This window comes from Galendromus occidentalis, unplaced genomic scaffold (assembly GCF_000255335.2).
Source record: "Galendromus occidentalis unplaced genomic scaffold, Mocc_1.1 scf7180000075389, whole genome shotgun sequence".
Classification (NCBI taxonomy): domain Eukaryota; kingdom Metazoa; phylum Arthropoda; class Arachnida; order Mesostigmata; family Phytoseiidae; genus Galendromus; species Galendromus occidentalis.
Window position 1 is genome coordinate 362973 of NW_003803379.1, and position 23604 is coordinate 386576.

The window sequence follows — 23604 nt, forward strand, 5'->3', positions numbered from 1 at the left end:
AGTCCAAGGATCCGATGAATTGAACTTTGGTGGAGTGCACCGCGGGCCGATGAATCGGCGAGCAGGCTACTCGGCCTCAGCTCCGGAAAATCACGGCGCCGACGCTGTCACTGTAATTCGCTCCCACGGCCCTACTTGAATCCTCCGAGAATCTGCTCCAACCGTCGATGCGATGCAGGTCAGCAATTGGCGAATCTAGAGCGATGGATCTTGCAATGCACTCCTAAATGCTGAGAGATCGCAGTCGACGTGATTCGTCTAGATCAATGACTGCCATAAGCATCTAGTACATACATATCTAGGATCACCATCCCCGACTGGTCTACCATAGCGAATGCACCGAAAATCGAGTTGAGCACGTGATCCTTGTTGTTGACAAACCATAGATATTCCAATCTATTTTCCGCGCTCCCGGGATACAGGAATCCTTCTGAAGTGTCCGGAGAGTAATTTGCGGGAGAAGCTTGGAAATCTCTGATTTTACACGCGAAGTCTCATCTGACTGGATTTGATCGAGATTCCATGTCGCAGCTCTACCATTCGACGAGGGCATCGGAACTCCCCAAGGAGGGTTCTCGAAAGGGCTTCCAATGAAGCATTTCCGCCCACCCGCGGAGTATGCAGCTCAAAAATTCGACTCGGTCCTTATGATTTTATACGTGATTCCCCGCACTTCGGGAATCACGGCAGTCCCTTCGGACATTCGCCGCCCCCTATAATTTGCTGTCTCAGTCGATAGCCTAGCAGGCCTACTGGGTGAATCCGCCTCTGCTGCTGAGCATTGGCGACGATGTTGGAAAGGCAGCCCAGGAGGGAAAAATCACGGCTGAGGGAGAAGGTCGTTCCGTCCAGAGGCAAACTTGCTCGGCCGGCCGAGAAGGCTTGACTTGGATTGTGACCCCGTAGACGAGGTATCCTCGGAAGGGATATCCAGGAACACGATGCCGCATCACTGCATCCATCTGGAATGAGATTCCAGAGCTTCGGAAGGACCTCGGTCTTTCGCCTTCATGGGATTTGACTCTTGATCGGCGTGAAGGTGGTAACAGTAGATTTCACATTTGTACGGACTTCACCGAGGAAGCATCCCTTTATCGTCTGTCGTATCCGGCGCCCTGTTCGTCGAGAAGTCGAGGTGTTCATAGCTACGGGCTCTGTTTCGCAGATCCGATTCGATTGTACTGACGACATTTTGATGTCGAAGCCAGCTGTCGTCCCGAAGAAGCTTGTTGTTCGTTTTCGGTTTCTCGCTCCCCCGCGCGGTCGGTGGCTTGCTCGCTTGCTTGCGTGCTCGCTCGGGAGGGATGGATGGTTGAAGAGAGCGGCCAGCTCAAACGTCACCGGCGTTTTAAGAGCTTTGTCGCGAGAACAAGGAACGAGTGAGTCTTCCACCTCCACCAGCAGCGCCTCCGAAAGCCGTGAGTTTCCGTGGAGGTCCGACTGTGTGAGCTGCACGGGTTTGGTTTCGAAGTCTTCCAGCTTCCAGTCCGCTCGATAAGTTCGCCTCGGTTCGATCCTGAAGCTTTCCTGGGAAAATCGCATCGCTTTCAATTTGAACCTTCCGTGTGCCCGAAAATTTTTCGGCAATCATTCACTGCATTTTACGTCATCGAGGTTTTGTAAAGCAGACGCATGCGTGCTGGTGTATTTCGCTTTCATCGGTCGGTTCCACGGAGACTCCGAGCTCCTACATGAAGTGAGAAGTTTAGAGCCCTATACTTGACTTGCATTCTTTGACTCGTGTCAGACTCAATCAATGCGATCATCAATAGGATTGTGAACAGCTAGCGACCATAAACTCGTCGGGTCGCTCCTAACCTTTCGGTTGGTCGACTGGTTGGTTGCTTATCGATATTACGATGGACTCTCGCTCACGTGCAGCGCGTCTCACTCTCTTCCCAGCCTTCTCTTTTCTTTGCCTCGTTCGCCTACCCCTCACCGGCAGCCGTAGACAGGAAGAATACTACACAGAGCTCCTTGCAAGGATGAGTCAGCGGACAAGAAAACTCCTCCTTTCCTCAGGCTCCGCCTCTCCGAACCACAAACAGCGACGTGTTTCCTAGCAGTGAGAGCCGGTTGATTTCCGGAGAGATGAACGATTTAGTTCGTTCATTCGTTCGACGAGTGCGCCATCGACCCTGTGGAGCCTCTGCCCGAGTTCTTCGGCGCACCGGTGCCCTGTGTCGCAGACTCGATTCTGAGCTCTCCGGATCTTGCCGACCGGAGCCGGCCCTCTTGACTGAGGCTTGCGCCATGTTCGAAATGTTGTCCGTTGACAAGTGCTACGGGTGCGCGCGCTAACTGTTCGGGTCTTTCGGGACGCACACTCCCCTGTGCGAAGACTTCTGTCATGGTGTGAAGAGACGACAGCTTGCATGCTTCCCAGAATGGCGGGCTCGACCACGATCAAGCGAACACTCGCGTTGAATTCCAAGTTGACCGCGATAATCGTTCTCCTGTGCTCTCTCGAACTTGGCGCATTCGCAAGTGAATCTGAGGATTCCGAGACTCCGCATTGGTAAGTAGCTGGCGCCGGCAATCGTCGAAACAGCATTTGGAGTGGTCGCACGCATGACGAAACTGATGACACTGCGCCAGCAATGGCTTCCCGGAGTGGAAGAACCGTGTTACGATTTTTCTCTGAATACAAATGGATGCAGCATGATGATATGCCGTCTCAGTGCTCTATTCGGTATCAATTTGCTGGAACGATTGTGTAGCCCTCCTACAGCGACTTCCTTTCGCGCTGCCGTCTAAGCAAGTCGAATACCTATCACGTACTCGGGTAAACCATAGCCAACTGTTCGGAAAGGAGTAAAGCCTTTGGATTCATATGTGCATCGACATCCGGAGGGGGAAAAAGAGGCTCGTCTTCAAGTCAGAGATCGGTGAGACGGTACGGCTTTGGTGTCTCCTTGAGGAGCGAATCGGAATTTCATGGAATCCGCGGGCTGCACAGACGGTCCGTCGGTACAGCTTTGATCCTATGGCGTATCATTATCAATATTCTCGCGAGTGATCCTCATGAGTTTCTAGTATCACCGCTCTTTGAACGAAAACCAATCAGCTGAGATACTAATCATCCGATCGTTAACTGATGGTGAAGAGTGAGCCGCAAAGCTTATATTCCATGGTCAAGGTCTCGATATGAAAATGGGCGAAAATGAATGGAACGCTCCAGTGTTTTTTCCTGATATGTCTACAGGCAGTCGACTTCCTCCGCCGCAGAATTTTCGGAATCACTCCTCGCTCGACCCTGATCCTCTGGTTGCAACCATAATGGGACACAACGAACGCCCGTGGCAAGCTTTTGTGTCAATTTTCCAAATTGGACCAAGGGGACTCGACGCCGCGGCGTGATGCCCAGGCGTGCGACAGCCATCTCAGAGAGGATTTTCTCCTGCGAGCTTTCCAATACGCTCGAGGCGAAGAGGCAGCCATGCAAATTGTTGCCTTTCTGTAGATCATAACGCAAGCGGCTCACGCAGCCGTTAAGTGCCGTCTCATGTTTCATGACATGTTTTCCAATGCAACTAGGATAAGGTTACAAGCAGCAGCGAAAACGCAATCCTTCATTTCCCTTCGAATCGTCGACTGTGGAGACAAATAGTTATCAGAGATGACAGAGCGGATGCAGGCATGAGCTTTAATAGAAAAAAGAGTAGCGTCGGCGTCTCGAACCATCAGCCCAGTCGGACGAAGAATGTCGAGCTATGGGTGGTGGTCCGTGGTCCAAGCAATCGGAGCTCAGATTCCCGTTTTCCCGGAATCATTTATATTTGAATCCCGATGCCAATCGGCCATCGGCACCTTGAACTTCGAGATTCCACTCGGGCTCCTTCCAGGTCTATCGACATTCCCGGCTTCTATCATCGGCTCTTCTTCAGCGGCGGGGAGACCGAGGTCCGAGCCCACCATAGGGGTCTGACTGCGGTCCACAATGCATTACCGGAACGCGGGACCAGCTCGCTGCGGCTCAGCAACGGAAAAGTCCTGGTGAGCTCGTTTTTCCTCAACGAGCATCTGGTTTCGTGCCGACTTGAAACGGACCCGGTCGAGATAGCTGATTTCTACAGAAGTCTCACGGACGACTTCAACTGTGCGGAGCAGAAGAAAGCGGAATCTGCGGCAGGATCAGAACGGATCGATTCCCTTGCACACCAGAGCAACACATCAAAGTTCACTAGTTATAAGGAGTCGAGACGCCAGGTGGAGGAGATGGACCCGAGAGATACGTCCGACGAATCATCGTCCACCGACCCAGATGGAGAGAATGAGTCTTCGGATGTCGACTTCGACGAAACTAATGAAGTTAAACAGTCGGATGCCGCTAGAGAGCCATTTTGGTGCTCGATTGAAGATCCTGTTGGTAGACAAATTTGGAACGAGACCTTCGCTCTGCTCGTGAACAGTGCCGAACAGAGAGAGCTGATGCGGGAAATTCGGAAATTCCTCCAGTTTCGAGTGAGTGTTGAAATTCACGCTGATCATCGGCTTCGTTCAATGGCAGATCGTCATGGAGAGATTTCTCATTCAGTTCATGAATATCCTCACAGGTGCGGAGAAGGGAATGTCGCTCCCTGCAGAGAGCAATGCGGCGGGACGCGCTCCGGAAGGAGAATAATTATGATTCCAGCAGGACTTCGGATACCTCAGATGAAGGCGTCGGCTACGAAGTCGCGTCCGAGCGAAGTTCGCGGTCTCGACGATCGAAACGGTCAGTGGAATTCGTTTCTCCTCGCTGGATTGATTCTAACTCGAGTAAGCAGAATTTCGGAGCATCGCGCGAAAATTTTTCAGCTCGATTTTCTCATCGATACTGCCCGGTACAAAATGGTGCGGGTCGGGCAATCACGCGAAGTCCTTCAACGAGTTGGGAGCTTCGGCAAAAACCGACGATTGCTGTCGAGAACACGATCAGTGCCCCTATACATTGGTCAGCTTCCAGAAGCGTTGGGGGTTACGCAATAGGAGTTTCTTCACGTTGTCACACTGCAGATGCGACGAAAGGTTAGTCGGGGTGAATTTGTAACGTTGTGACAAGATGATCGACAAACAAGCTCAGATTTCCCGCCGCATCATCTAGGTCAACATTCAAACAAGCCTGGGAGCGGAAGAGGGAGAGAGCGGGAGAGAATGACCGGGAAGCGAGTGAGGGGAATTCATTCCGACCAATGCGCAAGCGACCATATCTCGGGTCGCATTCATTGATTGATCTGATGGACTCGGGGGGACTGACAGGAGATAACGCCACGGTGTCACCGAGATCCTCGTTCTAGTGCCTGCGTACTATACTTCATTGTGCGACGATTTGCTAGGAGTCACGTGACAGATATCGACTCGTTACTTCGTTCGTAGGCACTAAGTCACAATCGAATGCTCATTGTTTCCTCTGTCAGAATGAGGGGTTAGGATGCTGGTAATTCGGCAGCTATCGACTGCGCCAAGAAATCATATCTCGGGATGCTCAGCGCCACATCACGGACGGAGTCCTTTTTGCTGCTCGGACATCGTCAGACGAAATATGCCAAATTCGAGCTCGGCAGAATCCGATGCGAGCATTTTCCTCCGAGCCATCACTATCTCGTGGGTCGTGGCTCCGACCTCTTGCTTAATGCGAGAATGAGACGTCAATCCGTCGCCGGACTCACGATCAGAGCTCTGATGCATTAGTCCCTGTGTCGTGGAATTGTCCGAGCGACAATGCTCGTCACGCTAGAGAGTCACTTTCATGGTGTTCCACAACGTATCGTCGGTGTAGTCGTGCCTCCGAGCAATTCCCGGAACACACGCAGTCACAGTCGAGACCGCGACGCAGCCGAACTCATGTCAGGGTGACGTTTCTGTTCAGGTCCGGTATGAATCTCGGTGGGAGTCAGGGGAAGCGCAGACGCAGCATCTTCTCTATCGGGCGCAAGGAATGAAATCTGCCTGCTGAAGTTTGCTGAGCGTGCCACCGATGATACGATGGTGCGGATCATCATCTAGAAAAGCGTAGCACGGGACCAGCCCCCGGTCGACTGACTGAGCCAACAGGAAGGAGTTTGCAGGCTTTCTCGCAGCTGGACTTTTACAACGGAGCTCTCATTGGCTTTCTGTGGATGACATTACCGATGAAGCGGAGATCGAAGCCGGCAGATTCACTTAAGGGGAGGATTTATTTATCCGTTGCCTACTGGAGGTGACATTTGGTGTTCCATATTTATGTTGAAGAAGACAACCTTCGTACGCTCAGAATATGTTCTTTTCTTCTTCGCGCTTCTCACTGGCAATTTTCGGGGTGTGGCAGGGTGCATAAATTTGAAACAAGAACATTACGAGCACACTCATAGTTCGGACTGGTTGATAGAGTCCGCTAGCTCGACGCCTGCCTGTCGAAACATACTCGCAAAGTTCGAAGAAGAAACCGCAACCTCGATTCTCCCTGCGTCGTGAACGTTCCAAACAAAACGAGGAGATTATCTGTCTATCCCGATGGATTTCACCGCGAACGAAGCTCCCCGAAAGACTGCCCGAGAGCCCGGGGTTGAAGCGAGGCAATCACTTACCTACATATTCCCGCGCTCCCTCTCAAGGCACACAGTGCAGAGCGCGTGGACCCTAGGTTTGAGGGTTTACGCTATACGGTAATCGGCGAAGAATGAGCTTGTTGTGAGTCGGGGAACTATAATCAAGTCGAGATTGGCTCCTTGCTTCTCGTCCGAGGGGCGGAATGCATTTCAGCGTCTCGGCGGGGGTATCGGGATCGATCAGGACAACAGACGAATCGCGAACGATGGCGATGCAGGCAAGCCAACCGCTCTCATATTAGGGAGTTCTTTACAGTCGTTGCCAGGGCGCTTGGAAGTGCGGAGGTTTCCCAGAGAAAACTTTACCCTTGTGGGCGTCTCGCGGATGTTTCCGATCGAAGACATTCCGAAGTGCGAATTTCGATAGTTTCCGGGGTGCAGAACCTGGTATCTGCCGCGAGACACATGACAAATTAAGTCATCCCCTCCTCGAGGAGTTCGGAAAAAAAATCAGGGATGGAATAAATTTCTTATATTCCAATCGCTCCGATAAGCTCCGTCTTATGATGCTCGAGGGCTCAGAATCGATCAACGAAGCAACGCAATCTCCTGATGTCGTCCGGAATTAAAAAATCCCGAAAAAATCGGTAGACGCGAGCTTTCGCCCCCTCCCAGACTCACGCGTTGTACTCGCAGTTCGTTAATTGTACGCGTTGTACTCGCAGTTCGTTAATTGTACCGAAAACCTATGACATACCTTAGGCGCCAAAAAGATTTGATCGAATTCATAATCAATCGGGCTATTGCAGATTCCGGTCGTGTCTGAAGATGGCGAGAACTTCACAAAGCCGATTCGTCGGTCGCATGTTCTTCGATCTGCTATCGAAACAGTGTTTCGTCTTCAAAAAGGTTCGAGGATGTGCACGATTGTCCTGGGACGGGAGTCGCTGCGTCCGAAAGAAGTGGACCAAGAGAGCCATCGTCAGAGATGGCATGTCCTACTACTAGATGCTGGAAGTCTCATAGGAGGCCGGCCTCGAATTGCTTACTGCTACCGATGCCGCCCCGATATCTTCGGAACAGAACGGCTCCCCGACAAAGAGCCCTCTTCGCAATCAAGGATCCTCTCCCCCCTCCATCCTTCGAAAATGATGATTTACCTTGTCGACGATTCCGACGAGGGAAAATGCACTGAAGTAAGGAGCCTCATGGAGGGTACAAGTTAGCCTCCCGGAATGCTGGCGGGCTATTTGCTAGAGGAACGAAAAAGTCGCAGAACAAGGGTCATCGATTGAAATCGATGTTGAGGCAGAAATTAGCAGAATACAACGATGGAGCAAGTTCCGCAACTGAAACTGAGTCATACTCTGATGAAATCAAAAATGTAATTTTTGTATCGCGTCAACCTAACGATCACCTCGTGTCACGGGATCGTTTCAGAAGAGTGGGAGGATGAATGTGAGTGTTTATTTGAAGGCGGTTGAGAGCAAGAGGCACCTGGACACAAGGCTCCTGATCCGAGTTCCTGTAGGATAGATGAATAAATTTCTGATCCATTGCAATCTCGAGCTTTTTTCCCCACATTCATACGATTCCATGTACTCTTAGACTGCCGGGAGGAGATCCTCTCGAAATCCCTCCTCAAAATTTTAGATTCCACGGGTTTTTGGATTTGAACTAACTAAGATTGGTGACTTGTTTGCGTAAGTTCCGATGCGAATACGGGAGGTTGGAGATCCCACGCTCCTGAGCCCGCAAGAGCAGTCGGGTGGTCAACGAGGGCAAATCGCTCAATCTGCAGGTAAGATTCCGCGGACATCGAGTTCTACAATCGCAGTGCTCAACTTCGAGAGAACTAGGCTGCGAAAACGCTCTCAGGCTCGTCAGAGATCCGGATTTCGAACGCAGGATGAAAGTCGCCTCGCGGTGTCCACATGGCTCAAGGAAACATAGTCACGCTTGGATCTTACTTTTTCTTTCGTCGAAGTCCGGGTCGAATAAAAACGTCGCCTGTTGACGGGAATCATGAACTTCAAAACGTCTGCTCCCTCAGATCCTCTCTCTTGGAGTCGCGCGTGCTTTCCTCCGTTCGGGTATCTCCAGTGGAGACTCCAAAGCCGACGCGACGTTCCTTCTTTCCGAGGAAAGCGTCTGCCTCGGGCTTCCTCCAGGGAAAGGTAGGGCTGGATTGGTATGGAGCTGTTCACGATGATACCCCGCTCAACGCTGTCTCGTTCCTCGGTGCAACGCTATAACGCGACGCCCGGTACCGATGTTGAAGCTCGATGTCTGGGTCACAGGAGCGCGTTCCTGTGGAGCTCCTACATAGTCTCTCATACAGCTGATTCGCTCGACGCTGATTCCCGTAAACCATCATGAGCCCTGAGCCCAGTATGACTGTATCACCAAAGAGTTCGACGGGTATATTCAGAGGTATCATTCCTCAATTTCAAGGTTACATTCCTCAATGTTCCAAAATCTTCACAAGCCTGCAAGTTTCTCATCTAAAATTCGGACTCGAGGAGATGGGGATTGAGCCGATTCCTGCCCCTGATCTCTACGCGGGAAACAACGATTCGATGCTACTCGAGGGTCTAGATGAATCCCGCAGATGGGAAGTACCAACAGTTCCCGCCTGCGTTGACAGAGAGGCTGGTCCCGGACTTGGGAGGTCCTGGCGTCCAAAGCATCTTGAAAGAGCCCGCTGTGAATATTGCCACAGCCAAGCACGGCGCTTTTGACGACGGCATCCCGTCTAAGAGGGTCTCGAAGACCAGCCAGCCCATTTCGAAGCTCATTTCCGAGAAATCAAATCAGAGGCCCTCTCCACCGAATTTGATTCGTCGAATCGCGAAAGTTCTCGCCGCGCCCGTGAAGACTGAACTGCATACCAGGCGGTTTTTCGAGACAAAGCCGGAGGAGTTCTCGGATCCTCCGCTGACAAGGAAGCAGAAACAAACTCTCTGGGTTTGTTGGTTCGTCCTATTACTTACCTTGGTCACCCTGACTTTCCGAAGGGTCGGTATGCTAGATGCAGAACCCATACCGATTGTATTTTCCGGGGGGACTTCTGAGAAACTTGTGCGACGAATCTGCAACATACGACCACCCTTGGAAATGTCGTCGGTCTTGCTACATCACTCCAAGCGAAAAGACGCCTTTGAGAGATTGGTCTGTCTGTCAAATCATGTTTTCTTCGCTCGGCACGGCGTGGCAGACGAGAGCCCGATGGATATTAAATGTGAGCAATCGCTCGCAGCGAAGGATCTAGAGTCGCTGCAGGTGATCAATGGATACTTTCTTCCGTATGACATATGCAATCGGCTCATGGAGGGCTCGAGCATAGTATGCAGACCACATATGTTCCAACTAGATCAGTTATGTAACGAATGCCGCGATATCACGAATTACGCCTCCGGGGTCCGGCTGAACATGCTATTCGAGAAGATGTACGATTTGTTCCATCGAGGCTGGCTCAGTCCCAGAACGCTTTGGAACGAGAAGACTCTGATAGTTCCGTTCGATACGGCTCTGTTCGCGTACATATTAGAGACAGCTGGTGAATCTCAGATCATCCAAGTGATGGAGCAAGCTCTCGTGATCACTGAAAACATCGCTCTCCAAGACTTCGCACGCCCGTGGGAGGATTTCGAGAAGCATGCGTACGACCGCTCAGCTGCTCAGGCGATCAGAAACGTGAGAATCTCCCCAGGGAATCATACCGTCACCGGATACCAATTCTATTGGATGCTCCGTTTGGAAAACTATTGCGCTGTCAGGGTTCTCAATGGTGAACGCATACCCTCTGATGCCGAATACATGAATCTGTTGGGGAAGATCATGAACGTCTTAGGAGTTCCCGTAGAATGACGAAGTCTTCGAATAAGTTCTGCTGGATCACGAACTCGTATCTATAAATTTCTGATGTGAGACGTTCCCCTTTCGCACGGGAGCCCTCATTGTAATCTCCGACGCTTTGCTTTCTGCAAGATCAACAGAATTCGTTCGATAACTTTCGGATGCTGAATGTCTCTGGTTGCAAGGCCGGATCCTCGGAGCCAGAATCCTGATCGAGTTCCACGACTATTTCCTCTAGTGACTGTGGACTTTCAAGGATATTTTCTGCGATATTTCTTCGGGAATAGACACCCGGAGGTCAGCTGAGCCGGAAGCATGAGTTTCCTCGGTAAGTTGGAGGATCGCCTACATAGCTATATCGCAAGCATAGAGCAGCACTCGATCAGAGACTGCACAGAAACTGAGCGGAGGACTTTGGTGAAAGGTAGAGAAAATGAGTCCTATTCATCGTCCTCGACCGCGTCGAGCGCAAGCAATTCGAGACAACAGAATACATCGTCTATTGATCATCTTGAAGTTCGGGAAAGGATCGTCGATAAAATTTAGGCTGTGTCACCCACCACCTGCTCCAATGCGATTAGCGAAATTTCAAAGCGCATTCGGAGCACCCGTTGGGGTGATCAATGTGACATGCTTTCCTCGGCGAGCCCGAAGAGCTCTCCGTCACTAGACACGACTTTACCGGAATTCTAAGCTTCTCGATTTTCAGAATGGCGAATCCTGCCGGCGACACCGGCTCTGGCCAATTTCTCAACGATGATGGAACGGGAGGCGAGGTCAAAAGCAGCCTTGTAGTCTACGAATACCGCGTAGAGTGGTCTTCCCGTTCTCGATGTCGATTCCTTGACCCTGTTTAAGAGAACTCTACAGGCCGATAAGGTCGACTTTCCCGGTGTAAATCCATGTTGTTCCTGCGGTATGATGTCTCTGTAGTTCAGGTAGTCCCTCAGTCTTTCGGTCACTAAAGATGACAGAAGCTTGCTCAGAGTGTTTCTTTTCGCGATTCCCCTCCAGGAGCTCGGCTCCATCGGATTACCCTTCCCTTTGGGTATAATCGTCATGAGGCATGAGCTCCAGGTGCTCGGGATCAGTCCGTTCAGCAGGAATGCATTCATCAGATCCGTGATTTGGGGAATGACGGCACCACTCTGCTGAAGGTGCTCATTGAGGACGCCATCCGGACCGGGCGCTTTTCGTCTCGGAAGCCTCGCGATAGCCTGCAACACCTCCCGCGTTGTCCATGGAGCGTTCAGAGCGTCGTGCTCGAACTGATCGCCTGGCGATCTCACCTACTTGATTTCTGGAGTCCCCTGCGGTACTGTGTCACTCGAACCGAACATCGAAGAGAAAGGTTCCAAGAGTGTGTTCGTGGGGATCTCACATGCTCTCGTTCCACAATCTCGTCTTAGGCATACGTATGGTCTCGCCCTCGACTCTTCTATCATCCTCAACTCGAGCTTTTCGAAGTGCATTTACTTCTTCTCTCGAAGGAGTACCCTATAGCTTGCTCTCAGCTCGAACAGTTCTGAGTCGGCGAGGCCGTGCTTGGTAACGAGGACCGTGGCGTTCATGAGTTTTCTGAAGGCTCGAAAGCATTCCGCGTCAAACCATTCCTTCGAGTTCCATTGTCTCGTAGGGAGCACGCTATCGGAGATAATACTACTAATTGAGCGATAGGACTCCTCGATCTCCTCCTTCGTTTCCGGAGGAAGGGCTGGTAACGTTCGTGCCCCGGCGAGCAGTTTGGCCTGGTTCAGAGCAGTCTTCGGTCGTTTCTTCTTTGGTTTGGTCTCGCATCTCTGCGTCTGAATTGACATTGCCACCGGCAGATGTGCCGTCATTCCGAAGATTGGCAGCCTGCTCCGCATGCCCCTGTAGCGGGCAGTTCCATTCGTCGCGAATATGTCGATCGTCGAGCGTCCTTGGTGAGCCACAAAAGTTGGTGTCGCTGGGTCCGTCTGGAGGGCTGAACCCCAGGTCTTAAGGGTCTCGTTCAGAGTGACCGTGCGTTTGTTCTGCGGCTTGTCGAGCGGGGCATTGAAATCTCCACAAAGGACTGTTGGGATCTCGGGGGTGACCCAGCACGCGATCTGTGCCAGTCTGTCTTCGAAGGTGCCATGACTCTCCGCCGGACTCGCATACATTGCTATGATCATACAGTTCAGCGAGCTGATGATCATCGTGTTGTCGTCATTTCGTTCTATCTTTGCTCCAATCAGTTTGTTGTTGTAAATCACCGTGACTCCCCCACTGGGGCGCCCGGGGCCCTCTCTCTTCTCGGCGAGACAGCTGACGGTGTAGAAGCCCGGTATTTGGAGCTCACTCGTCTCCCACGTCTCGGTGAACACGAAAGCGTCGCATTTGTTCAGAACATCTCCTGTGATCAGTTTCAACTTGTTCCGCAGTCCCTCACAATTCCATAATCCGACGACCATATCTGCTGCTTCTTCGCCGATAAGGTCGTCGGAGCTTTCCTCTGCACCCACCGAAGTAGATCTCGCTTCGCTTTCGTTTTCGTTTAGATTTTGTTTTCCATCGTCGGTAGAGTTCCGGTCCGTGTTTGGGATAGGGGAGAGGATGGGGCCTCCACTGAGAATTAGGAGTCCCCCGGGGCCCTCTCAATCACAGTGGTCTCCATCTCGGCACTTCCCTGCTCCGAGACACGGAAGACGCGTCGATCGAACTCTCTCACCGCTAGTCCCTCCCTCCAGTTGGCCGGATCGTTCACGATCGTTCAGCCTCACCTCTCTCGAGTTCCACGATGAACGATGCGAAGGAGGGGTTCGGTACACGGGGTTTGACCTTTATGATGTTTCTCACTTTATCGGTCACCTTGAGCACGTATTCTAGATTCGTCTTCGCCTTCACCTCAGGTGCCACTTGAGTAATGAAGATGCGGTCGGGTCGTATGACCCTGGCTGGGGCCGCCGCGACCGGCAAGTCTCCGCATGGTTCCGATGGTGATCGCCGGTCGTCTTGAGATGCGGCAGCTGATCGCTTCCGCGCAGTCTGGAGTTTCGGCGTCTCCAGTTGTGCATATTGCTTGTTTGAGAGCTGGTCGATGCGATAGGCGTCACGACGAGCGGTGAGCTGGGCTCTTTTCTGTTCCCCTGAGTCCTGGCGTACTGAAAAAACTCGGATATGATTCATATAGCCGAGAGGACGCTTCGAGCAGCTTGATCTCCGCTCTGGCGTCTGCCAGCTCGCTTTTCATTCCCAGCATCAGATCCGTCAGAAAGAGAATACGGGTCATTAATAAGAGCGTTCGTCGGGAGTGCTTTTTCTCCGTTCTTGCACTTTGGGCGATGAGGAGTTTCCTCGGAGCCCGTTGGACTCATCAAGCAGGATGGATGCAGCAGAGCCCCGCATCCCATTCCACAAGAGCGGATTTCGCCGTCTCTGCTGACCGTGCGTTTGCAGATCGTGCAATCCAACTTTAAACTCATCTCTCTCAGCGGATGTCTTCTCCGGAGATCAGATTCTGGTTCCAAGCGTACGACGGGGGTTTGTGATGAGATTCCGCTGAGGTTCGAGGCTTTCGGGTCGGATCTCTCGGGTAGATTTTCACTAAAAGTCACGGAGCGATATCGAACACGTCCTGCACCCGCCACGTTAAATCAACAGAATTCGTCCAATAACTTGCGGATGCTGGATGTCTCTGGTTGCAAGGTCGGATCCTCGCAGCGCTCACGGAGCCAGAATCCTGATCGAGGCGCCACACCGGGCCTACCGGTAAGGATTTAAATTTGGCGCCCAATGCGCTCGGCGCCAAATGAATTTGTGAGAAGGCACCGGGGCAGTTCCGCGACTATACTCTCTGGTGGCTGTGGACTTTCAAGGATCTTTTCTTCGATATTTCTTCGGGAATAGACACCCGGAGGTCAGCTGAGCCGGAAGCATGAGTTTCCTCGGTAAGTTAGAGGATCGCCTACATAGCTATATCGCAAGCATAGAGCAGCACTCGATCAGAGACTGCACAGAGACTAAGCGGAGGACTTTTGTGAAAGGCAGAGAAAATGAGTCCTACTCATCGTCCTCGACCGCGTCGAGCGCAAGCAATTCGAGACAACAGAATACATCGTCTATTGATCTTCTTGAAGTTCGGAAAAGGATCGTCGATAAAATGTAGGCTGTGTCACCACCTGCTCCAATGCGATGAGCGAAATTTCAAAGCGCACTCGGAGTACCCGTGGGCGTGATCAATGTGACATGCTTTCCTCGGCGAGCTCGAAGAGCTCTCCGTCACTAGACACGACTTTACCGGAATTCTAAGCTTCTCGATTTTCAGAATGGCGAAAAAACAGAAAGCGGAAGCGGAGAGAGCCCGGGAGGAAAAACTGTCGCGGTAAGTTTCGCGAACAGTAGTACTCGTAAGCATGGGGCGCCGATCGAACGATCCCTCCCGTAAATTCCGTCATCAAGCACATAGCGGTGGTCTTGCTGATAAAACTGCTTGGAAGCTTAGTTTTCACCTGTACAGATCCCCTGTAATCGACCGGAGGTGCATCAACTAATTTATTGCTGCCAGTTGACGACAAGGGACTGAGGATTCTGATGAGACCCTCATTCGTGAGATTCGTTCGCGCTGGCGCGTGTAACTCTCATGGTCACAGTCACAAAACTATCGCCCATTTCGGATTCTCCCCGAACCTTGTCTGGCATCCTCTCAAATGCCGAGCCCAGAGGAGGGTATCGATAATGCGGGGGGCATACCGTAGCTCGTCGGAATCCGGGACAGTAAACATCGGGCCGTGGGAACCGTAAACATCTGGCGTCCTCCCTTCCCTTCCACCAATGAGTACCCCATCGTCTCTCTGAAAGACTTTCCATTTCCAGCTCGGGTGCCAGGAAATCGAGAGCTCCTTTTCTAGACGTATCACAGAGAAGCAGTGCAAGGTAAGTTTCAAGAGTTCTTCGCTCGGATGTTTATTGTAATGGAATCGCTCCGTCAGAGAGTCGAACAGAATACGTTCTGCTACAGCGTGCCCGGAGTCACGCCGGGAAGGAGTCAGTCGGGAATGTCTATGGATTTGACTCTGCAAGCTTCCACCACCCCTGGGAGGACCAGAGCGGACCGTTCGACCGGTAGATCTCAGCAGAGGTGAGCCACGCCTCGCAACTCACGCCAGAGCGCAAGCTTTTGATAATAATCGAGGTCTGCGGTCAAGTTTCCCCGAATTCTGTACTAGCCCCCCACGAATTTTCAGATCCCCTCTTCGTGGCTCGTCGCCTCCGCCCGGACGTGGTGGTGGGGATAGAATTCCATCCGCGCTCGAGAGGTTAGAGAAATATGAATCAGTTCTCCCTGCGGTATTTCCCTACCAATATAGCACCTCATAGCTACTGTATTCCAGATCAACCTCAAAACGAGCCGCCTCCGGGGCGAAGAGTCCGAAGAAGCAGCGGGCGAACTCGAGTTTCGTCCCAGAGGAAAGTCCCGAAAAGGAACCGCCTCTCACCTCGAAAACTCACAGATCGCCAGGTACACCCCTCGCCAGCGCGAAAACTACAGAAGCCTTTCCGAAGACGAAATCAGCTCCGGGAGTTTCGCCCAAAGCGCTCCGGTCGAAGTCCAAGACCGCTCCTGAATCAACCGCTAGATCGAAAACGAAGAAATCTGCGTTGAAGCCGAAGTCGCCAACTCGAAGGAAAACGCCGCTGTCTGCGAAACCGGAAGCGCCATTATTCCCGCCGTCCGACGATGAAGAGCCACCCGAAGACGTACCGGAGGCCGAAGAGGAGGCCGGAGAGGATGATCCGATGCCATCACCCTCTCCGCGTCAAACATCGCAACTTTCTCCGACTAAATCTTCGCGAAAAACATCGGCAGCAACCTCACGAACGGCTCCAAAATTATCGACGAAGTCACCGAAGCGACAGCCTCCTGCAGCAGTCGAGACTGTCACCGAAACTCGAACACAGTCCAAACGGGCCGCATCGCGACGGAAAAACGTACCAACGAAAACTGTAGCCGTCAGTAAGAGCCTTTCCAAGGAGATGCAGAGGCTACAGAAGGATCCCGGCTTCTTGATAGCTCGACTGTCATTCATGCGGGTTGTTAGGAGCATAAGTGCGGAAGTTAGTGCGGAAAATTCAGCTTACAGATTCACTGTCGAAGCGATGGAGGCGCTTCAAACGGCGACCGAGTATTATATGACAAACGTTTTCGTCGATGCTGCCAAGTTGGCGAATCACGCCAAACGTGTGACTATACTGCCAAAAGACCTCGACTTGCTGAAAACATTCAAGATAATCAACCAATGAGACCCTTGGTTGCGGCTTCCATTGTGTTCCCGGAGACCTGTAACCGGAACCATCTACTGCTGGACCGATAGATATACTTGACTCGTATCCTGGTGATGATCCGATTTTAGGGGTTCTTCCCGTTGAAGGTCGTTCCATCTTTCATAGGAGACGCTGAAGTTTAGTGGGCATGAGGGAGCGATGAATAAAAATAGCGACCAGTCGCCCGGATCGCAGCGACAATTCGCCCAGATCGCAGCGACCAGTCGCCTGGATCATAGCTTATTCTTCTCCGGCCAGGAGCGCGGGTAATGAAAATGATTATAGTACTGAATTGAAAACAAATTGAACTGCTCCCAAAGTTTATTCAGATAGGAGCAGCTGTCTCGGACAGGGTGCTGATCACATTTTCAGCTTGGCTTCACTCATCCAAGACATTCCGTAAATCCTCGTATTCGACTTATATGCGCTGCGCCTAAAACTCAAATGAAGAAATGGTGGAAACAATCTCGTCGTGCGTTTACGTTGGCCGCGAGAGAGCGGCATCACTTATTTCCGGACCGGTAAACGTCCTGGTTTCGAGGGTCTTGCTATTCCCGCGGTTGTTCGACTCGGTTGAGCCACGGTGGGCTTCGAAGGAAGTGAGCTCGGATCTTTCGACGGCAGAACAGGTCTGCGGGATGGTAGCTGCCGGGCTGGAAGTCCTGACGAAGTCTTCGAAGGCAACACTTGCTGTGAAACAAAGAAGAATCTTTCGATGAGAACTTTTCCTCTTCAAGATATTCATTCATTTCACGAAGGTTCCAATATCGGACCGTATTATTACGAGATGCGGTTCTCTGGCATCACGCGTCGTCTTACGATTTTCGCGGGGACTTTAACCGGTTTCTGGAGGTGGCTCTCACGGGCGCCCCTCGTCGCAAGAACGGGACGACTCCGTCCGCTTGCGATCCGCGGAATGTTACCACTTTGCTCGGTATGTTGGACATCCATTTGAACGGACGGATTTTTAACGACAGTCACATCTGGTTCCTTAGATTGCGTACGATTAGCTGACCCGACGGCTTCCTTCTCCTGGGCATCTGGAAGTTGTAGAGTTCCGGAAATATGCTACGAGAATCAACCGAGCGGGTATATCGCTTCCACCCGGTTCACTTTCCCCCAGAGCGGACGTAGGAGCTCGAACTCACCGAAAGAGCTCCAAAGGATATTGGAGGCGGCCGCGTTTTCGTCCCCTTTTGAAATTAATTCAACGTTACTCCATAGCGATACTCCCACCATATCAGCAAGACGCAGGGATAATGATTAGAGACTCCAGGATCAGAGAAGGCTCTTACTCAATTCGAAAGTTTTGCTTCGCACAAAATCGGCGTGGGTTAAAGACGGAGCCCGAGATCGGTAGCTTGTCGAGCCTGCTTGCGCACAGAAGAGATCCTCTGGCTCGACGTCGCTGACGCGGGGTCTTCCCGCTCGCTGCGGGACATGAGGTGTCGAAGTCACCCTTCAACGATAGAAGAAAATTACCAAAAGGGTCTAATGCGGAGATCTCGAGTACGAGATCGCAAACGATCGGATAAGATCGGCGAGCCCAGCTCTGAGAAGAGGATTGACATCTTCGAGTGAACTTGGATACTCACGGCAAGATAGGTTTCTTCGAGCAGGTCCCTCCAATGGCTCCAACCTGAAGATCAAGTCATCAAGTCAAGTTTGAAAAGGATTCCCAAAATCCTGAACGTGACCTCGCTCATGCGGTTCTGAAGAATACCTCGATATTACTCTGGCTGGTATCTGCGACGAAAGAGGGTCTTCGCCGCAACTCTGATCCTCCATCAGAGCTCGTACCCACTTGGAGATCATCCTTCGTCTCCATTCGGCCCGATATCCTCGTCTGGAAGGAGTCGATTGAATTCCGTGCTTCACAGAATGGATGCGGAAGGAAATGCTAGAAGTCATGTCGGCAGATGAAGAGTATCACCGACGCACTTGATCTAGATGACCAGAGCGAACCCCATTCTTTGACATGAATTCTTCGAATCCCCGCAGAGCTTCTTGCAGCTGGATCTCGCAGTCTTCTTGATATTTTCGTTGAACCTCTTCAGCTTCCCTTTCCTCGGCATCCATTTGGTCCAGCCATTCTGCGAGGTCGGTATATTCTTCCCAAAGGGGGTACTAGCGTCAAGGGAGGAAAAACGCTGGTCAAACGAGTGACGACGAATTCTCGGAGGACATTGAGCGAAGTTCCCCGAGAGTCTCTCATCCAATTCACATTCTATGGGATCGCTGACGATGCTTCAAGGCCAACTCACTTCGGTAGCTATACTTCGATGCAAGCGCTTCGCAGCTGTGAGGCGATCGATACTCTCTTCTGATGAAAAGGTCTCGGCCAAACTCAAACGAACCTCGAGTGGAATTTGAGGGAGGAAAGGTTTGAAGCCCAGAGTGGCAACGAGGTCTCGAGCCTGCAAAGGAAAAATTGTTCGCTTCAGATCCCGGGATTCTTGAACTTATCCGTCATTACTCATTACGAATCGTGGTAACTCGATTCGGCGGTATGAAACAGGACCGCGGCTCCTGTGCCGGGATCGGCCATCAGGAAGGCACCCCTCTATATTTCCTCGGTGAATTATTCCCTGAGTTATTCGTATTGCGGAGCAATGAATCGCCGGGCGGCAGTTGAGGCTGACGCGGGCGAAAAATTTGAATAGTTTAGAAGCTCAGGATATGAACTACCCATTGGGAGCCGGCTCCGACGGAAGTGATTCTCACCCTTTGCAGCTCCTTCGACACATCAATTCTAGGCGTCTCGACCCCCATTAGATCTGTCCGAACAGTTCGAAGCTCGTGTTCCAATTTCCCGGCGGTTTCACGATGACAGTTGTTGGAGGAGCACCACTGAGAGAGCAACCTCGTTGGTGCTGATGATCTTTACTGATTGTTGGAGTGTGATCGGGCGCTTGCTAGGATAACTTCGCAGCTCGGATCATTCAATGAACACTGCCTCCAAGGAGTGCAGGCTAGACTCTCACGTGGAACGCTTGTCTCTGGCATACCCACGCTATCGCTCATCGAAGTCTCGCGATAGGTCCGGTCTTCAGCATGATCTTGATCAGGGGAGTCGCCGTAAATTCTCTCATTCTGACACGCCATGCTCAATACCACGCCCAGAACGAATGGTGAGAGTTACCCGAAGTGTCGCAAACCAAAAGCCTCCATCTTATATCTCGCTTCCACGGAAGCGTAAGCCCCTTCTCTCGGATCCATATGAGAGAAATCGCAGGATGACTGGCGCGTCTTCAGAATTGGCGTTCGAGTATGCGTCATCCGAGACATCACCTGCCTCTGACGCGCGATTCTGCGGATGCGATTCCTTCAGCAGAGATTCGGGCGATTTTTCGGAGAAATTCGGAAGTAGACCTGTCAAAAGCCTGGTTGTGAGCCGGGGCTATAGTTAAGAGCTCCTCGAATCCTTGGTGTTGCACTAGCTACCTTCTTTTCCCTTCCATTGTGGAGCGGTCCGTGTAATGAGACCGATCCTTTCCGTACACAAACACTGACTGAGTTCGGAGCGCTTCGGTAGAGAGCTTGTAAATTCGTGCAATCGATACGGACACGAACAATCGCCGTTTGAAGTGCTGGTCAGTCCAGCTTCCAGGTGCTTTGACATCCCCTACACGATGGGCGGCGTCGATAATTTAAAAAGAACCTTCCAAGGTCGGAATCACACCTTGACGTCGGCAAACCGCTATATAATAGCGACAATCGGTCTTTGTCGAGCGAACTTCTGCCAAACATGACGCAGATCTCGGTGATTCTCGTTTTCGCCTCTCTTGTGGCGTCCTCTCTGGCGATCATGGACCTCAGCAGAGCCATGGACGCCATTGAGAGCTGTGGCAAGTCGGGAGAGCTCTCTTCAGATTTGAGGAATCAAGTCAAAGGTATTTTGACGAAGCACGCCAGCGCGATGTTACCCGGATCAGACCCGTCTATTTCGATGGAGACCATGGAGGGCGAAACCAAAGATCTCTTCAAGAGCGCCTCCGTCGGGGACAAATTCGTTTCGTTCAAGGATTGCGTCAAGGCGAAACTGTAGCGAGCTCAGGATCAGTGTCTTTCATTGCACAACGTGGAATAAAATATTTTTTTAGAGATTCGTGCTTCATTCACGCTCTGTGCACTGGAATCTGATCATTTCGAAAACCGAATCGTGGATGTGTCCTTGTCTGACCAACGGTTCGGCTGTGGAAGAATCTGCAAACTCCTGTAAAAACCATCACGACAACCTCTCTGCTCGTTCCCGCCTATTTTCTCTCCCACGGTCTCAGTAGTTGACGTCTCAGTTCTCTATGCCTCAGCATGAATTCCAAGGGTCGACTCCAGGCGTTCCAGACACCGCGGAAAGACAATACCGGTCGTCGGTCGTCTGCGACCACCCAACTCGTCTCGAATATCTGTACAACCATTGAAACGAAATGTCCGGAACCTTTACGCTCGTTCTGTATTCGGATCACTCACCAGAACCCGAAATGAGAGTCGAATTGCAAGCCTGTACGAGCGGGAACGCAGCTCGGCGATCTCGCCTCATCAGAGCTGACTCTCCGATTCCGCGTCCAGGAGCTCGGATGGTAGCGGGGCCGACGACTTCAATGGGAAGAAAATCCGGGAGTGAGAAAAAAACAAGTTCACTCCCTTTGAGCGTTGTGCCTTAGAGATGACACGGATTGAATTCTGAGAGCGAGAAAAGTTCTTGGAGATCATGGATAGCTAATAGCTATTGACGCTTTTGTTCCATCAATATCGTCAAATACATCACCGTATCGCGAAGTTTTCGTTTCGACCGCTCCGCTTGTAAGTTAAGAGCTTCCTTAGGGCAAACCTCCCTGACGTAGATCAGCTCTGTTGACAATAATCGCGTACATTGTGATTCACCACGGATCACGCTGACCTCTCCAAACCGTCGATTCTAAGGTCAGATGACCTTCGATGGCGGAACCGCCAGTAGGGCTCGCTCGCAGAGGGAAAAATGAAATCACCGTGATATCGGATGAAGTCGTGAGGGAAATTAGACACATCGATTTTTGAGTCTCGGCACAGGCGATCAAGATGATATTCCTCGTATCCGGAACGGCACGCGAGAAAATCATGCTTCGACCGCGGTTCGATCACTGCTACCAACCACGGTGAAGTATATCGCTAGACGAGTCGTCCGAGCGGAATCGCAACTACAATATGATTATGACTGGGGTCCGATGAGGAAGCACGGTACCTCGGAGGATCTGTCCGGTATTGCGAGCCGAGTGTTCAATAATGAAGCAGTCTCTAGCTGTGGCTAAAGTTTTACCGAGCCCTATATAACTCGATTAGACTTCGAAGATGATGATATTTTGATTGATCGTCTCATAACGCGCTTCGACCACGATGATTGTACGACGTAGGTACTTAGATGGCTGACCTTGACCCTCGGTCGATGGAAGTGTCGGATGGTCCGGATTCGGCCCTGTTTCGGACCCCAAGAGGAATCTGAGAACGAAACCTACCTATCCAGCCAGAATATACTGTCTCGCGGATGTTCGTGCTTGACCGTCACTTCCCTCCTGATCCGAGCGATGCTCCTTACACATAGCAGAGCGAAGATCGCCGCAAGCGAGACAAAATTAATATACAGGTATCATAGAGCGGCCCGAGAAAGGTCTCGTCAGTGTCGGTCCATTTCATCCGAGACCCGCGGCGGTCGATGACGATCTCTGTCGGAAACCGGAATCGTGTACCAATCCAAAGGAATACAGAGACCATCAGGTGAGACCCCTTGAATAATTTCGATTGTCACGCGACGACCTGGGCGGTCCCTAACCCCGAGCTTGCGCGGGCCTTATCCCAGAAATCTCTTGCTCTTCAATGCCCTCTCGGGAACAATTCGCGAATACCTCGGAGCACGTGGACCTCCCCGAGGAGGGAATTACTGAGACACGTCGGACGTGTTCCCTGTGATGTCTTCGATGGGCATCCAAAGCTTGGCCGCATCGAGCAATCGAACCTCCAATCATGAACAAGTTTGTCTGGGGTCGCGAACAACTCACGACAGTCTCGTTTCTTGACAAGGCCTCTCATTGAGTGACTCGAGAGAAATACTTGAACTTGAGAAAATGAGGCGATTCCGGGGCCGGGGCTGAGATATCGGTCCTTTGCGGTCTGCGGTCCGATGGATCGGTGAGCAACGTGTCAGAGAGCCGACGGCCCCTCGAGCGGGGCTTGTGTTCCCACACTGGCAGCCGCCGTTCGATTCGGTGTTCTCTCAACTCCACAACAACATCAGCAGACTCAAGGTCGGGATCAAACTCCATAGGCGCAATGTCCACGGGCTCCCGTGATCTATTTGGTTTATCGAGCGCTTGCATTGTAATGTGCAAACGAGCAACCGATACGTTGTCACTAAGCTATGCGTGAGGCCTCCTATTACGTGACCAAGATCGTTCGGCACCGCGAGCGAGACGTTGCCACCTGAAGACCCCGAATACAGTGAAATCTCGTTACAGTGAACGAACACCGCTACTACGAATTTCCCGCAAAATGAACTCATTTCTCCCCGCTTGACTGGCTTGCCATGTAGATAATGACGGGGAATATCCCTACAGGGTACTTTCATTATAACGAAGATATTCTATCGGTCCCGCGAGATCCCTCGAGACGAGACTCCCTTGTATATTGTAGATGTTCATCGCTGGGAAAGCGATGGGTGGCAGTTCTGTGTTCCAGCTCCAAGCCTCCTGTTCCCCGGAGATTATCACGCTTCCTTCCAGCGAGATCCAACGATCCTGGAAAGCCTCGAGTGGATCCAGTCATCAGGGTCAGTTGCTAGGCAGACCGTGGCTCGAAACGGGCCCACCTGCAGAATCAGGCGGCAGGAACTGAGCCTGTCTCCGGCTGGGAATGGGGAAAATTTTTCTAATCGCAGTATATGGATGTCGCGCACCATGGATCACGAAAAACCCATGAGCCA

At 51.7% G+C, this 23604-nt stretch overlaps 3 protein-coding genes across 3 annotated transcripts; 2 read left to right on the forward strand and 1 right to left on the reverse strand.

The window, feature by feature from the left end:
- Positions 1 to 2387: 2387 nt before the first annotated feature.
- On the forward strand, positions 2388 to 7517 carry LOC100908952 (uncharacterized). Its single transcript, XM_003737075.1, has 5 exons — positions 2388 to 2518; positions 3846 to 4464; positions 4557 to 4717; positions 4801 to 5010; positions 7319 to 7517. The coding sequence occupies exons 1-5, from the start codon at positions 2388 to 2390 to the stop codon at positions 7515 to 7517; spliced, it is 1320 nt and encodes a 439-aa protein (XP_003737123.1).
- A 3158-nt stretch (positions 7518 to 10675) lies between these two features.
- LOC100909099 (proteoglycan 4) lies at positions 10676 to 16631 on the forward strand. The gene is made up of 7 exons (XM_018641178.1): positions 10676 to 10695; positions 14379 to 14492; positions 14656 to 14712; positions 15204 to 15263; positions 15349 to 15468; positions 15575 to 15646; positions 15722 to 16631. Exons 3-7 carry the CDS (start codon positions 14657 to 14659, stop codon positions 16629 to 16631), a joined length of 1218 nt encoding a protein of 405 aa, XP_018496694.1. The 5' UTR covers positions 10676 to 10695; positions 14379 to 14492; position 14656.
- Positions 16632 to 16976: 345 nt separating this feature from the next.
- On the reverse strand, positions 16977 to 19471 carry LOC100903961 (uncharacterized). Its single transcript, XM_003737042.1, has 9 exons — positions 19377 to 19471; positions 18917 to 19069; positions 18594 to 18779; positions 18376 to 18498; positions 18248 to 18291; positions 17948 to 18111; positions 17801 to 17845; positions 17472 to 17692; positions 16977 to 17342 (listed from the first exon to the last, which is right to left on the reverse strand). Exons 1-9 carry the CDS (start codon positions 19422 to 19424, stop codon positions 17160 to 17162), a joined length of 1167 nt encoding a protein of 388 aa, XP_003737090.1. The 5' UTR covers positions 19425 to 19471; the 3' UTR covers positions 16977 to 17159.
- Positions 19472 to 23604: the final 4133 nt, after the last annotated feature.